The 14,039-nt window shown below is 37.2% G+C and overlaps 1 protein-coding gene across 1 annotated transcript; it reads left to right on the plus strand.

Annotated features, from left to right (window-relative positions):
* Positions 1–3,367: 3,367 nt before the first annotated feature.
* Positions 3,368–5,537, plus strand: LOC141249684 (uncharacterized). The gene is made up of 5 exons (XM_073669756.1): positions 3,368–3,481; positions 3,554–3,799; positions 4,724–4,804; positions 4,883–5,113; positions 5,193–5,537. The coding sequence occupies exons 1-5, from the start codon at positions 3,434–3,436 to the stop codon at positions 5,535–5,537; spliced, it is 951 nt and encodes a 316-aa protein (XP_073525857.1). The 5' UTR covers positions 3,368–3,433.
* Positions 5,538–14,039: the final 8,502 nt, after the last annotated feature.

Below are 14,039 nucleotides of genomic sequence, written 5' to 3' on the forward strand. Positions count from 1 at the left end.
TATGATCATACATGTACTATAAACTTTGTGCACTTATAAATTCTATTAATAATTAAATTTATAAATATTAAAATTAAAAAAATTAAATTAAGCTAACTCAATTTAACTACCAATCTAAATCATAAAACAAACTCAATTCATTGGCTTCGATATTGAGTATTGACTGAAATTCCCACACAAGCACTTTTATGAGTATATAATTTTTCGGGATTGCTATTTAAACCCTTAAGGACGTAATTTAGTCATATGATCATATAAATATAATCATCATTCATCAGCACATTTTGTAATGATCAGCAAGCATAATGTATTCTGTTTAACTATTTTATGAGTATATTATTTTATCTTAATCCTAAAGAATAGTTATATAATTTATTCTGTTTAGCTATTTTAATGCGTGCACGCATAATAAACACCTAACAAGAAAATCAATGCCATATGAGTCAGATAACATGATTTTAGGTGTTCTATCAACTCATGAGTGTTCTAAGGATCTCATCCGTAGAAGGGAAAAAAAAACATGAATCCTTTCTGAACACATAGGAATGAAGAAATCTGATAGCCGCCCGAGTCGAGTCGGTCGGTAGACCGTAATATTTGTTGCTAAAATGATTAGCACCATTATCATTTTTAAAAGCATACCTAATCTATTTTTCCAATTGTATGAAAAGAGGATGTTGATAGTGCCTTCACAAAAAAAGATGTTGTTAGTGGTTCATTCATACAAAAATATACACTGTGAATTAGTGGTTCATTCGCGCATTACCAATTCATTAGCAACGGGACCAAAATATTAAATGCAAATCTATCCAAAACAACATTTTTTTATTAAAACAACGAGCTTGATTGTGATAAAATAGTAATTTGTAGTGAAAAATAAGAATATCTTAATTTTTAGTTTAGAAAACAAAATCCAAATATAAAGAATGGAGGGATTATTTAAGTTATGTGTTATGTGACCACTTGATCACTATCACGACCAGTGTTGAAGGGCGTTGACTGCTACCTCCGGTATTAAAGGTTAGCGTCGATGGCCTTCGACCTTAACTTTCCGGCCTCATTTTTTACTTGGTTAATGTTGAAGGTTTTTTCTATTAAATGTATAAGATTTTTCAATAAATATGCATGAAAAAATATTAATAATATATGTACAAACTTCCTAATTGAACATGCATTAATTTCTCATATATAGAAGGTTTTCTAAGTAAATACTAGTATGTAAGTATTTCCTAGTAAATATATATGAAAATTAGAAGATGTTTTATGTGCGGAATGTGAGGACTCATCACAACCGTTGATTCATTTTGATCAAAAAGTACTTCACACGCTCCAATATACTACCAAGTGCAATACTCATTAGAATTGGGTGCACTATTCAGCATATTGGTGCATTTTCCAGTACACTACCAAGTGCACTACTCAGTACATACTGATGCACTACTCAATACACCACGGTGCACTTCTCAGCATTGTACTGGTGCACTCCTGAGTGCACTACCAAGTATACTCCATAGTAGTGTATTGGTGTACTTTCTAGTAGTGTACTGGTACACTTTCTAGTAGTGCACTGACGCACTATCTAGTAATACACTGATGCACTACCAAGTGCAGTAGTGTGCTTGTGCACTTTCTAGTAGTGTACTGGTGCACTTTCTAGTAGTGCACTAGCGCACTATCTAGTAATACATTGGTGCATTATCTTAGTCCTTACAGTCCTCATGAAAAATTAGTCTTCACTGGATTAACCCTTTATTATAATATAAGTAATTTTAAAATCGCTGAAAAATTAATATAAAATCTCTACAATTTTATTGCACTTACTCATTCAAATCATTGCACACTTAAATGCAAGGCTAGAAGAATACAAAGTATGTACAATTTTACTCCACATTCAAGTACAAAAATTTGTACATTCTATGTAAAAATGTTGCATATGTAAGTAAAAATACAATCTAAAAAACACTTTAGAAAATCCAAAGTCAAATTTGGTTATCGGTGGTCACATCAGTCAGTGGCAGTCAATGTTGTAGTTTTGACGATTACTAAATCAACTCATGGGATGTTAACTATCAAAAACCTAGTATTCTTTCTAATTTCTCACATTCATTCTCATATGATATTACCACAATAAAGATATGTATGGGCGGGCACATTTGACGATCCAAGGGTTCGAATGCTTGCCATGTTCTACCCAACGATTAAAATGAGTATGGTACCTTTTCTTTTATACCTTATAACTTACTTATATCGATCTTTTGTCGTTATGAATGGACTAGATGAATCGAGCAACCTGGTCAAAAACTATTTGTAATAATTGTTGAATTTAATATAAAATATTATAGTTAAAAAACGATTTTAAATGTTATTTTTCAAATAAAATTACTTTTTCTAAAACGTTAAGATGTCCCTATTTCTTTTTTTACCTTATCAAAATGCAAGATAAAGACCGAAGAAAATGTAAAGACTTCGAAACACTTTTTCATGACTTTAGGTGACAGTGGAACACTGACTGTACCGTCAATGGGAATTGGCATAGGACTCCTTACTCCTTCCTCCTTTCTTTTCATGGCATGTTTTGCATATAACAAACTCTTATAACTTCTCCTCCAAATCCCACCTATTTCCTCTCTTCACTCTCCCAAAACTCGTCGTATTTTCACCTTCACTACACACACTGAACCATGCATTCTCCGTCTATAGAATTTTCCGGCGCCGCCGAGGAGTCATGGCGGCTTAATATCGACAATTTCCGGATGCCCTCCGATTCCGATCGTCATAAATCGTTCCAATCTCCCTTCATTCTCCGTCTTCTCTTCCGTCGAACTTATCACAGTGAGCCTGCACCTTGACAATTGTTTTTACTTCTTGTTCTGTAATGAGCTTTCCGATGGCGGAATCTGTTGATCGAAGATGCTTTAATTTTAAAAATAGCCCTTTCTTCTTTCCGCTGTTTACTGTACTATAGCGTTCAATAGCATGCATGTCAAGTGTCAACATGTTTACATATTCCATGGAAGTTAATTTATTGGTTCTGTTGGATTCTTTCTATATTAAAAAATTGACCCTGTGAGTTTTGATTCTTCTATTGTCTGTCATCATATGTCATAGGTTGTATGTTTGTTAGATTCAATATGACCCATCTAGTGGGTAATCATCAGGATAAGAGGGTACTATATTTTCTACTTAATTCATAAAGAAAGATACTATTACAATTTGGCGTTAAGATTAAGTAGATGTGCATATGACGAAGGAATCTTATTCCTAAAGTTTCTGTATATTATGCCTGCAGATCCTTGATGATTAGAACTCTTCTTACGTGTGATAGTTTTCAATGAAACATATTTCTGGTTTTGCTGAATTTGGTTCAGGGAAGAAGAGAAAAGTAGCAGAGTATTACAAGAAACAAGAGAGATTGCTTGAAGGATTCAATGAAATGGAGAATATGATTGAAACCGGTTTCTTCCCTGGAAGCTTAACTGAGGTTGGGCTGATATTACCTTTCTATATTCAATCAGTCTTGCAATTTTACTAACCATTAGTTATATGTGAACAGGATGAATTGAAACAGCTAGCAAAGGGTGAGCGGTTGGCAATAAACCTGTCGAATATAGCTAATGTGGTCTTGTTTATTGCAAAGATATACGCTTCGATTGAGAGCGAATCACTGGCGGTTATAGCTTCTACACTGGATTCACTTCTTGATCTTCTGTCTGGATTTATTCTATGGTTTACTGCTCATGCGATGAAGAAACCAAATCATTATCACTATCCAATTGGAAAGAACCGAATGCAGCCTGTGGTAAGTTTGCTAGTGTTGATAGTACTTAATGTGTCTTTCTTTTTAGATTTGTACAGCTAATGATAAGAACTAACTGTCTACCTAGATCTCTTAATCTATAGCCGAAAGTATATGGAATAGCTTCTGAAATTGTTGAGTGTTAATATGATCTTGTCAATCTGAATTTGCTAAAAACAGAAGATCTGTGAATAGACTTATTAAACGGGTCGGATTTTTTTTTTTCATTCGGGTTTGAGTCAGATCAGATGGGTTGGGTTATAGCGGGAGAGCGAATGTGCAGATTTTTAGACAGGGTCGTCCAATCAATTAATGTTAAATGTTATCTTATAGAGATGCTAGTAAAATTAAATAGTTTAAATAAATGTGGACTAGAAAAAAATGGTAAAAGTGTGATTTGTTTAGTTGAAAAATCACTCTTAGAACCACTAGATCAAGTATATTTTTTAGAAAATATATGATGTTAAGAGTTTATATGAGGGTCTTAAATTTTGGGGGCCCTGTTCCAATGGGCCTAATGACACATGTCATTGGACGGGCATGTTTTTAAATAATTCTATAGTGTTTTTCAAAAAATGATACATAACCTTTAGTACAAATGAGATGATATATTTCAAATAACAAAGCTTGGGTCTTGCGGGTTTAGATCAAATCAAATTTAGGTTCATTTTGATTCAGTGACTTTGGGATCAAATTGTGTTGGATAGGATTTTCGGGTTTATTCTTAAAAATTGATTCCTGAATTGACACTACTCAAGATTCTTGGCATATATATCCACTCATGTTGACATAGTTGAAAGAGGATACAGATCTATTCAGTTAAATAGATTCCCTCCATTGTATCCTCTACCACATGCTCTTTTTTGCGCTTCATTTTTTCATTGTGAGATAACTTATTATTCTTAAAGTTTATTCTTTATTCCTCAGGGAATCGTTGTGTTTGCATCTGTGATGGCCACTCTAGGATTGCAAATATTACTGGAATCTGGCCGTGATCTTCTTGCAAAGGTATGTCATTATGAAGTCTTTTTTGAAAGATATCTGATTGCTGAGTGTTAAGATTTGTCTGTTTGATTGTGGACACAGAAAGGGCCTAAGATGAATCACGAGCAAGAGTTATGGATGATTGGGATTATGGTTTCTGTTACAGTTGTTAAGCTCGCTCTAATGATATTCTGTCGCCGCTTCAAGAATGAGATTGTGAGGGCGTATGCGCAGGACCACTTCTTCGACGTTATTACCAACTCAGTTGGTCTGGTCACTGCTGTTCTTGCTGTCAGATTCTTCTGGTGGATTGATCCAACTGGAGCTATATTTGTAAGTAAAGATTCCATCCATAGCAATCATCTACTCTTAATCACTACATTTTAACAAGGATGAAATGGGCAATGCACAGATTGCCTTGTACACAATCTGCACTTGGGCTAGAACAGTGGTGGAGAATGTATGGGCGCTCATAGGAAGAACGGCGCCCCCAGAGTTTTTAGCCAAGCTGACGTACTTAATATGGAACCACCACGAGGAGATTAAGCACATTGACACGGTTAGAGCTTACACTTTTGGAGCTCAATACTTTGTCGAGGTTGATATTGTATTACCAGAAGACATGTTCTTAAACCAAGCTCATAATATTGGAGAAACTCTCCAAGAGAAGCTTGAGCAACTCCCTGATGTAGAACGTGCGTTTGTTCACATTGATTTTGAGTTCACTCACCGGCCTGAGCACAAATCCAAGATCTGAGGAGAAGAATGGTGTTGGTTCATCAAATCGAGTAGATGTGTTTTCTCTATGTATATTTGTTGTTTAGTGTGAAGTAATTTCAGTCAAAAGTTATGTTTTGCAATTGTAATCATGATTGAATTTGAAGGTGCAATTGGAAAGTGTTGTTTCTACAAATTATGTCCAATGGGAATTAATAGGCTATGAGCATATATGTCTGTGGTAGTTAGTTATGGTGATGTCAACTTGAGTCAAACGTTGTTAGGAGTTGTTAATTTGGTAAGTGTCGTTTAAAGTCTTTAAATAAGAGCTGATTAGTGTCTGTTTCTTTGTTTTCTTGATCCATTCTCTTCTCTTTGTTCTTCTGTCTTCTATATACTGAAGATGCTCTTCAATATGGTATTCGTTGATGTACGGTTCAACTTAGTCCTCTGGTTCAACACGATCCGGGACTAAACTGGGTTCCAAAACTTAAACACTTTAGTTGACCTTAAGGTCTTAACGGGTGGAGTAGGATCTTTCGGTGATGTACTCTCTATGAAGAATCTTCCCTGGAATCTACACAAACACGAGAACGGGCAGCCGAAATGGGGTTTCTCGGCGGGCGCCGCCTCCGATGCTTAGGTCAGTACACGGGCATGAAAGATGGCAGTCGGGTGCAGTGAGATAAATGAAAATGAGAGTAAGCGAGTAGGGAGAAGTAAGATTGGGGGGTATGCGGGTAGGGTGTGGGAGAGGGTATCAGAGAAAAATATTTTTTGCGAACACCCTCCGGACATCTCCTGCTTGTGCCGGATTGAGCATACTAAAACGAGCCGGCTAAAATCATCCCATACAACCAGTTCCCAAGCTATTTTCGGGCACGCGGCTTGAATAGCGCTTGCCTCAGAAGAAAACATGTTCGTATCCTTGCGAGTAGGGTTTGTGCTATCCCTTTTCGACACTTGGAGCCCACTCAAACTATCTCGTGATATCTGCCTCCTCATCCCCTCCTCTTTAATGTAAATTGCAACTTTTCCTCTCAAAGGTACTTGATGAAGGTGAAACGTCGTATGGCCTTATCAAAGAAATTACCCAATTTATACACACTACATAATATAGTGGTAAGTAGGGGTTGAACCCAAGGGAGTCGGATCAGTTTATATCAATTATGTACTAACAAGTAACCAATGGGGGGGGTTGTATGGTTGGTGATCAAATGATGCAAGTAACAAGTAAGAAAACACGAAATATTGGGTAGTGAATAAATAAGTGTAAAGAGTTCACTTATCCGCTCTCAGCAATCAGATTGGTATGTGGATCATAGATTCCTAATAACATGTGTTCTAAAAACATTCAATTGGTTGTCTTACTGTTTGTTCATAAAAAAGCAACTAGTACAAATAGTCCTAGAAACCCTAATTATTCTACAACCAAGGAAATCCCAAGATTTAATAACACAACCGCATAAAGCTCAAAGATAAGTAGGTTCATGCAATATCATTGACAAATCGTCGATACTTGACATGAATTCAAGATCTCTACCCTATAGGCACTCGCAAATAGTTTATGCAAATAGAGATTGCTACCAAAAGGAAAGACTCTTAAAATCGAATTATCAATCCTAGAAATATGATGAATATCACTAAACCTAGTTGATCATTCTAGATAAATCAACACAATCAATGCAAGAAAGCTCAAGAGATCAAGAAACAATTCTCAATGGAAACCGAAACACAAGCGTTTAGAATCTTACCAAAAAACCGAATCCAAAAGCCTTAAACTTCAAAGTGAACAAATGGGGGTTTAGCTTTTCATTCTAGAGAGAAAATACAAATTACAAAAGACACAATTTTTAGAATCGAGAATGAGAGAGAGGGAGAGAACCTCTAGTCAAAATCCTAGGAAAATCTATATAAATTCCCCTCCCAAAATGGTAACATCAAAACTCCTTCAAAGCCATAAAGATGAGACGGTTACAAAGACTTTCCGGCTTGGGAGTTACACAACAGGCGTGATCGCGGTCGCCTGACCACACCGCGGTTGGATCTCTGTTGAGCATGGCCAATCGCTAAGTGGCGCGATCGCGGTCGGTTGACCCCGACCACGGTTTGGTCTCTACATACTTCTTCTTCATTTTAACGCTTCTTCGTCTTCACTTTGTCGTCTTTAGTCCTGATGCCTCATATGCTTCATTTAACGACTAAGTATATTGGAAACGCATCTAACAAATAGAAAATAAACATGGACTAATCTAACTTAAATGCATGTTGTTGACATCCCCATACTTGATCATTATGTATCCCAAGCAAGTATATCACAGTGAGTCGTAAGCATATGCAATAGTTGTTTCAATCCAAGTGACATATGAATGATAAAGATGATAAGTTAAACAAAAGACATTTTTCCTTCATAGCATGCTTCGTTCAATGAGACAATGACAAGAAAATAAATGTTCCTCAACTCCATATATCAACATGTAAAAGCAAGTCACTCAATTTCATATTTCACCTTTGAATGTCAATCTAAATAGGCATGCAACCACATCTAAATCTAAACCTCTAGGCAAGATGCAAAAAATTATCAAGAGACGTACAAGAAAAAATCACAATATTATCATTTTTTCTTTAGGGCCCATCTGTTTTACGGTCCGGGTCTACTCATTAAACTTTTCCACGCTGCCATTTAGAGGATTGAATCTGAGGTGATCTTTCACACCACGGAGATCGCGTGCTCATCCGGAAATGGTTGAGACTCGAACCCGGAGTGATCTTTCACACTACGGAGATCCCACACTCGCACGACTGTTGCACTAGAAGTATATCAATTCAACTCATATTTCCTGTGTGATAAACTTACGTCTCAATAAAATGTCATGCAAAATAACCTAAATGCGGTTTGGAAAGAGATATAGAAGCAAGTTCTAAAGACAACAATCAAGGAGAAATACACATATATGAGGACATAACCAATTTTAGAGTATCGGTCCAAAAGTAATCCTACATGCTCAAGTAAATGTCTTAAGTTTAACAAACCATCATTATCATCATCATAACACACTTGTAAAATCAACAACCAAAGCATAGTCAAAAGATCCAAAATACATGCACTATTATAAGAATCCACAGAAGACAAATTAGGGAATGCAACAACTGACACACAAAAACAATCTAAAACACGAAAATACACCAAAAACAAACTAGCTAAAACCCTAAAAAAACAATCCAAAAACAACCTACAACATACCAAAACAAACTATATGCATTCGATGGGAATACCAATTCCCTCCTCCACACTTGAAACGAGCATTGTCCTCAATGCAGTAAAATAGGACTCACAAAATAGGGAAAAAGAAAAAGTAAACGTACCTCATATCTCGGGTTGTCTCCCGAGCAGAACCATTGTTTAAAGTCATTGGCTCGACTTCCGACACATCATCCATACTCTTTTGGCCCCTTGGAACCTCCGCTCTTACAAGTACATCCTTGAACCAGCTATGGAAAGGTTTGAACCTTATACCATTTACTTCCTTGACACCCCACACTAGTTTATCCTTTTTCTTTTTCACTCCCTCACACTTAGACTTAGCAGGTGGTGTTTAGGCTCTCTTGTTATAACTTGCACAACAGCACTAGCAGGTACCTTGCTCTGGTGAGTAAGAAGGGTGGGGTAATTGCCCAAAACCGTGGTACAGATTATATCAGGTGGTTCAGATCCCTTATTAATCAAGTTAATCTCAAGAGTCTCCGGAATAGGAGGTAAAACAGTATCAATCCAGCAAACAGAAGGCAAGTTAAGAGAATTGACGTCATGTATATTATGTTCTAGTATATCCCCGTCAAACTCCATAGTCATCATTCCTCCAAAAATATAAATCTTAGTCTTAGAGGTACTCATAAAAGGCATACCTAGTATAATAAGAGCCATAGCACTCTCACTCACATACAAGACAAAGAAATCAGAAAGGAAAAACAATTTATCCACTTTAATGAACACATTCTCTACCACTCATCTAGGTTGCACGGAAGACCCGTCAACAAGCACTATCGCAATTCCAGTTTCAATTAGAGGTCCTAATGCTAGTGATTCATACATCGAGTAAGGCAAAACATTGATAGAAGTACCTAAACTAGCATGGCTCTATCAATCCGAGTCTCACCAATCATGATAGGGATAGTAAACATACCTGGATCCTTGCGCTTTGCCGACATTTGATTTTGAAGCATCGCGGGAACACGCTCACTCACTTGCACCTTCTGCTTTTCCTTTATCCTTTGCTTCCGTTTGATGGTGCATAAATCCTTTAAGAACTTAGCATAACGAGGTATGCTTTTGACGAGTTTGAAAAAGGAAATGTTCACTTCACACTTGATAAATGTCTCAAAAAGTTCATTGTCATCCACCGGCCTTCTTGGATCTTTAAGAGCTTCCAAAAAGGGTGAGGGAGGCTTTTCGTAGTAGAGAGGAGGAAAGTTAGGCCTTACGTAGTTCTCTTGTTAAAGGCGGAAGTCCCCTCGATCCTCGTAGTCATCCTCCTCCTCGTTCAACTTTTCTTCAAGATCGACATCAAAGAGCAAAGCGCAACCGCGGCTTGGGGACCACGATCGTGGTTGGTCGTGACAACGAGAGCACTCTCCAGAGACTAAGGCGCGACCGCGGTCCACTGACCGCGACCGAGGTTGAGTTTCTGTAGCCTCCGTCTCTGATTCCCCCTTTTTAGCTTGGGGAGTGTTTCCACACACTTTTCCACTTCTCAAGTGTATAGCGCTAACATTTTCCCTTGGATTCACCACCGTATGAGATGGAAAATGCTTGGAATTCTATTGAGACATCGCATAGGCCAATTGACCAAGTTTTTTCTCAATGTTCTTAATGCTCGAATCTGTCTTTTGGACATAAGTGGTGAAGTGTGCGGTCAAGGAATTCAGCATATCCTCGGTTGATTGCTTGGGAGGTCCGTAACATGGAGGCCTATTGGGTTGGTAAGGATCCCGGTATTGGTTGCTTGGTTGAGCTTGTGGCCTATACTGATTGTTCGGCTGAGCTTGATTGTACTGTTGACCTTCGGATGGATCACCATATCGGAACCCAGCATGATCATTCCACCTCTGGTTATAATTGTTATCTTGATTATCAAACCGAGGTCTAGGAGGTACATAACCTCCAATAGCATGGGCTTCAGCGGTATTGGTGGTGTCTTGAAGTTGTGGACACATATCAGTAAGATGAGACTCATCGGTGCAAATACCACAAGCATGTGTCGACGGATCTCTACCAAGAGCCAAACCCTTGAGCATACTCTTGAACTCAGCAAACTCACTAATAATATCGGGGACATTGATGCTCGCAGCATGAACTCCTTTTCTCGTGCACGTCCTGCCAAAGCTTCTCGTACCATCAACGATGTCATGGATTCAGCTCATGGCTATGGCAAGCGTCAGGTTCAAGACACTACCGTTGCAGGCAACATCTATGATTCTTCTCTCTTGATCTAGTAACCCATATATAGAGGTGAATTACTAGTTCATTCTCATCAAAACCGTGAAATGGGCATCTTGTACACAACCTCATAAAACTCTCACATTAGTCATAGAGCGTTTCTTCATCGTCTCCTCAACATTTTCAATGGCTCTCTTCAAGGCAGTCGCCTTCTTGGAGGGGAAATACATGAAGAGGAAGGACTTGTTCATCTTGGACCAAGTGTCAATAGTCCTCGTCGGCAGATGGTAGTACCAATTTCTAGCGGTGTCCTTCAAGGTAAAACCGAAGGCCCTCATCTTGACCTGCTCCTCTATGACGTTAGTTGGCTTATTACACATGCAAATATCGTGGAACTTACTCAAATGCATGATTGGATATTCGCCAACCAATCCATGAAAATTAGGGAGAAGATTGATGACACCGGACTTGAGCTCAAAAGAGAAATCGGCATCCAAAGTAGGTACAGTAACCACCAATTGATGTTGAGTGAGGTCAGGAGCTGTAAGCTCTCGAAGTGTTTGGGCAGCCATGTTGTCAAGAACTATCTCGTGCACAATAGTGTAACACCCCCAAATTACCTTGGGAATATTACCGCCAGTAACTCCGAATCGTCGACCCGAAGTTACTAGGGCTTAGAACATCAAATGTAAAAACAAATACACAATACATTAATAATAAATATTGTCTTACAATGCAAAACCAAATCCCAAAGATAATACATTTAGCGAAAGACTTACACATAAAAAGATCGTAACCTTATTGAAACTGCAAAACAAAAGAAATAATCTTCAACTACCCTGCGCACTGAAGTCTTCAAACCTTGAAGATACCACTTGATGTACCATATGACACCAGCCAACCATGCAAGGAAAATAGTGGTCGATTAGTCTAATGAAAGACTATGCAAATGGGATTTATATGATGCTCTTTATGGTCGTATCTAGTTAAACCCATCAGTTCTCAAATGAAAGCCAATAACCGAGGGAAACTCCGATATTTCCACCGAATTAGAAAAAGATATGTATATATATCAAGAGAAGACTCCAAGGAAATTGAGTCTTATGAAAATATTAATATAATATACCAAGAGAAGACTCCAAAAATTGGGTCTTATGTGAAGGTATTAATATAATATAATATTATAACTGTGTGGGAACATTTTATGTAATTGACGACAATATTTTTCGAAATCACCCCCCATGAATAATTGGGTCAACAACCAACCTCACCCCATACGTGTTGTGCGAATTCAGATTGGAAAGATGACTTACTTAACCGGGAGGCCGGACAATTTTCCAAGTTGTACTAATTGTCCGGAACACATTAATTATGCACAACAGTGCTTATATGTTTTGTACTTCCAAAACGACTCTACGTTGAAGCTTTTAATGATGTATGGTAATGAGAACAAGAGAATAATCCCAATAATCGGCACCAGCTGTGTGCACCACCACTTATATAAGAATAAGGGTATGTTCATGACCAAAAAGGCTATTAGGGCAAAATCCTCGTAATACCACTTATAAAGAAACCACTAGACCTCACGAGGTACATAGTGTTCCTACGAATACTCGTTCTAACTATATTGAGTGAGCTCAGGAGCTGTAAGCTCTCGGAGTGTTTGGGCAGCCATGTTGTCAAGAACTATCTCGTGCACAATAGTGTAACACCCCCAAATTACCTTGGGAATATTACCGCCAGTAACTCCTAATCGTCGACCCGAAGTTACTAGGGCTTAGAACATCAAATGTAAAAACAAATACACAATACATTAATAATATTTATTTTAGGTTATTCTAGTTCCAACACACAAGAGAATATATTTTATCCCACTTAATATAACAACCGATTCATTGTTAATTAAGACAAATATGGAATAAAAACAATAGATAAGCAAGAGGGAACCGCCACTTGCCTTATTTACGAGGACTGATCAGGGGTCGAAAATGGAGTTTGGAACCTTGCCGACGAACTCAATCTTTAAGAATTTCCGATCCAATGCGGTACCCAGACACACGAATAAGATTATGATTAGGCTATGCTTGATATAATTATTTCTATTAAATTATATCAATTAGTCCTACATCAAGAATTTAATTAAATCGAAATAATATTTCTATTAATTATTCCGATTGAAATAGTTCTAAAAAAATTAATTAAATCCAATAGTAATGTACATAATTATTATTATACTAGGATTTAATTAACGGGCTCTATTTCAATTCCGGTCTCGTTCCAAAAGTAATACCCAAATCACAAGAATAAATTATAGTTAATGATTTATTCTGATATAATTATATTACAAATTATACCATAACAAATAGGGGTGTGATGTACTAATTAAGTGCTCTAAATCGATTAGCACTAAATTAGCTAATTGATAAACCTATTATATAGGTGCCAGTAAAGGAATGCATTCCACTCTTGCAATGATACTACAGTAAGTTGGAAAAGTCAACTGAGCATACCTGCTTTAAAAGCAAACCATTTCCAGTGGTTGAAAAGTTAGTAGACATTGTGATATTATATAGAAAACTCTCAACAACGGGAAAGAAAAGTTGCTAAAAGTATACAAAATTAAAACATGTATTTATGGTGCCAGAAGGATACCAGAGATGGGAGCAACAACAAGACAGGAGTAGTCCAGCAAATGAAGGACAAACGATAATCACATATCAGACTCCAAGACAATGCAACAACATGAATAAGAAGAGGACTGAAAATAGAGGAAGAAGGTGATGAATAAGAATAAGAAATCCTTCTATTTATAGGAGAAGAAGTTGCTGAGTGATAATTGAAGGGATTTACTCCACATCCACAATGTTGAATTTGTGGATCTGAATCCGGAAGATAAGGAGTAAGGGAAGAAAACTTTGTGAGTAGGGTATTGTTGGTATAGTAAGTTGGCTTTTGAATCATCAAAGGAGTAGGATCAGATTATTTGTATTATTGGATGGGTAGTGACTACAGGAAGAAGATTATGCTGGAGAGCCTTAAATTCAATTTTTAAATAATTAAGGAATTTACCCGCAAGTTTTCAGAAAGTTAAAAAATACCCTTTTT

Source organism: Phyllobates terribilis, unplaced genomic scaffold (genome assembly GCF_046119375.1).
Source record: "Phyllobates terribilis strain yellow unplaced genomic scaffold, ASM4611937v1 Scaffold_4999__1_contigs__length_55280, whole genome shotgun sequence".
NCBI classification, from domain to species: Eukaryota; Metazoa; Chordata; class Amphibia; order Anura; family Dendrobatidae; genus Phyllobates; species Phyllobates terribilis.

Bases quoted from the DNA above. Each gene is read 5' to 3' on its own strand.
- LOC141249684 (XM_073669756.1), top strand. From the start codon at position 3,434: ATGGAGAATATGATTGAAACCGGTTTCTTCCCTGGAAGCTTAACTGAG. The intron at 3,800-4,723 runs GTAAGTTTGCTA...TTTATTCCTCAG, and splicing joins AGAACCGAATGCAGCCTGTG to GGAATCGTTGTGTTTGCATC. The intron at 4,805-4,882 runs GTATGTCATTAT...TTGTGGACACAG, and splicing joins GCCGTGATCTTCTTGCAAAG to AAAGGGCCTAAGATGAATCA.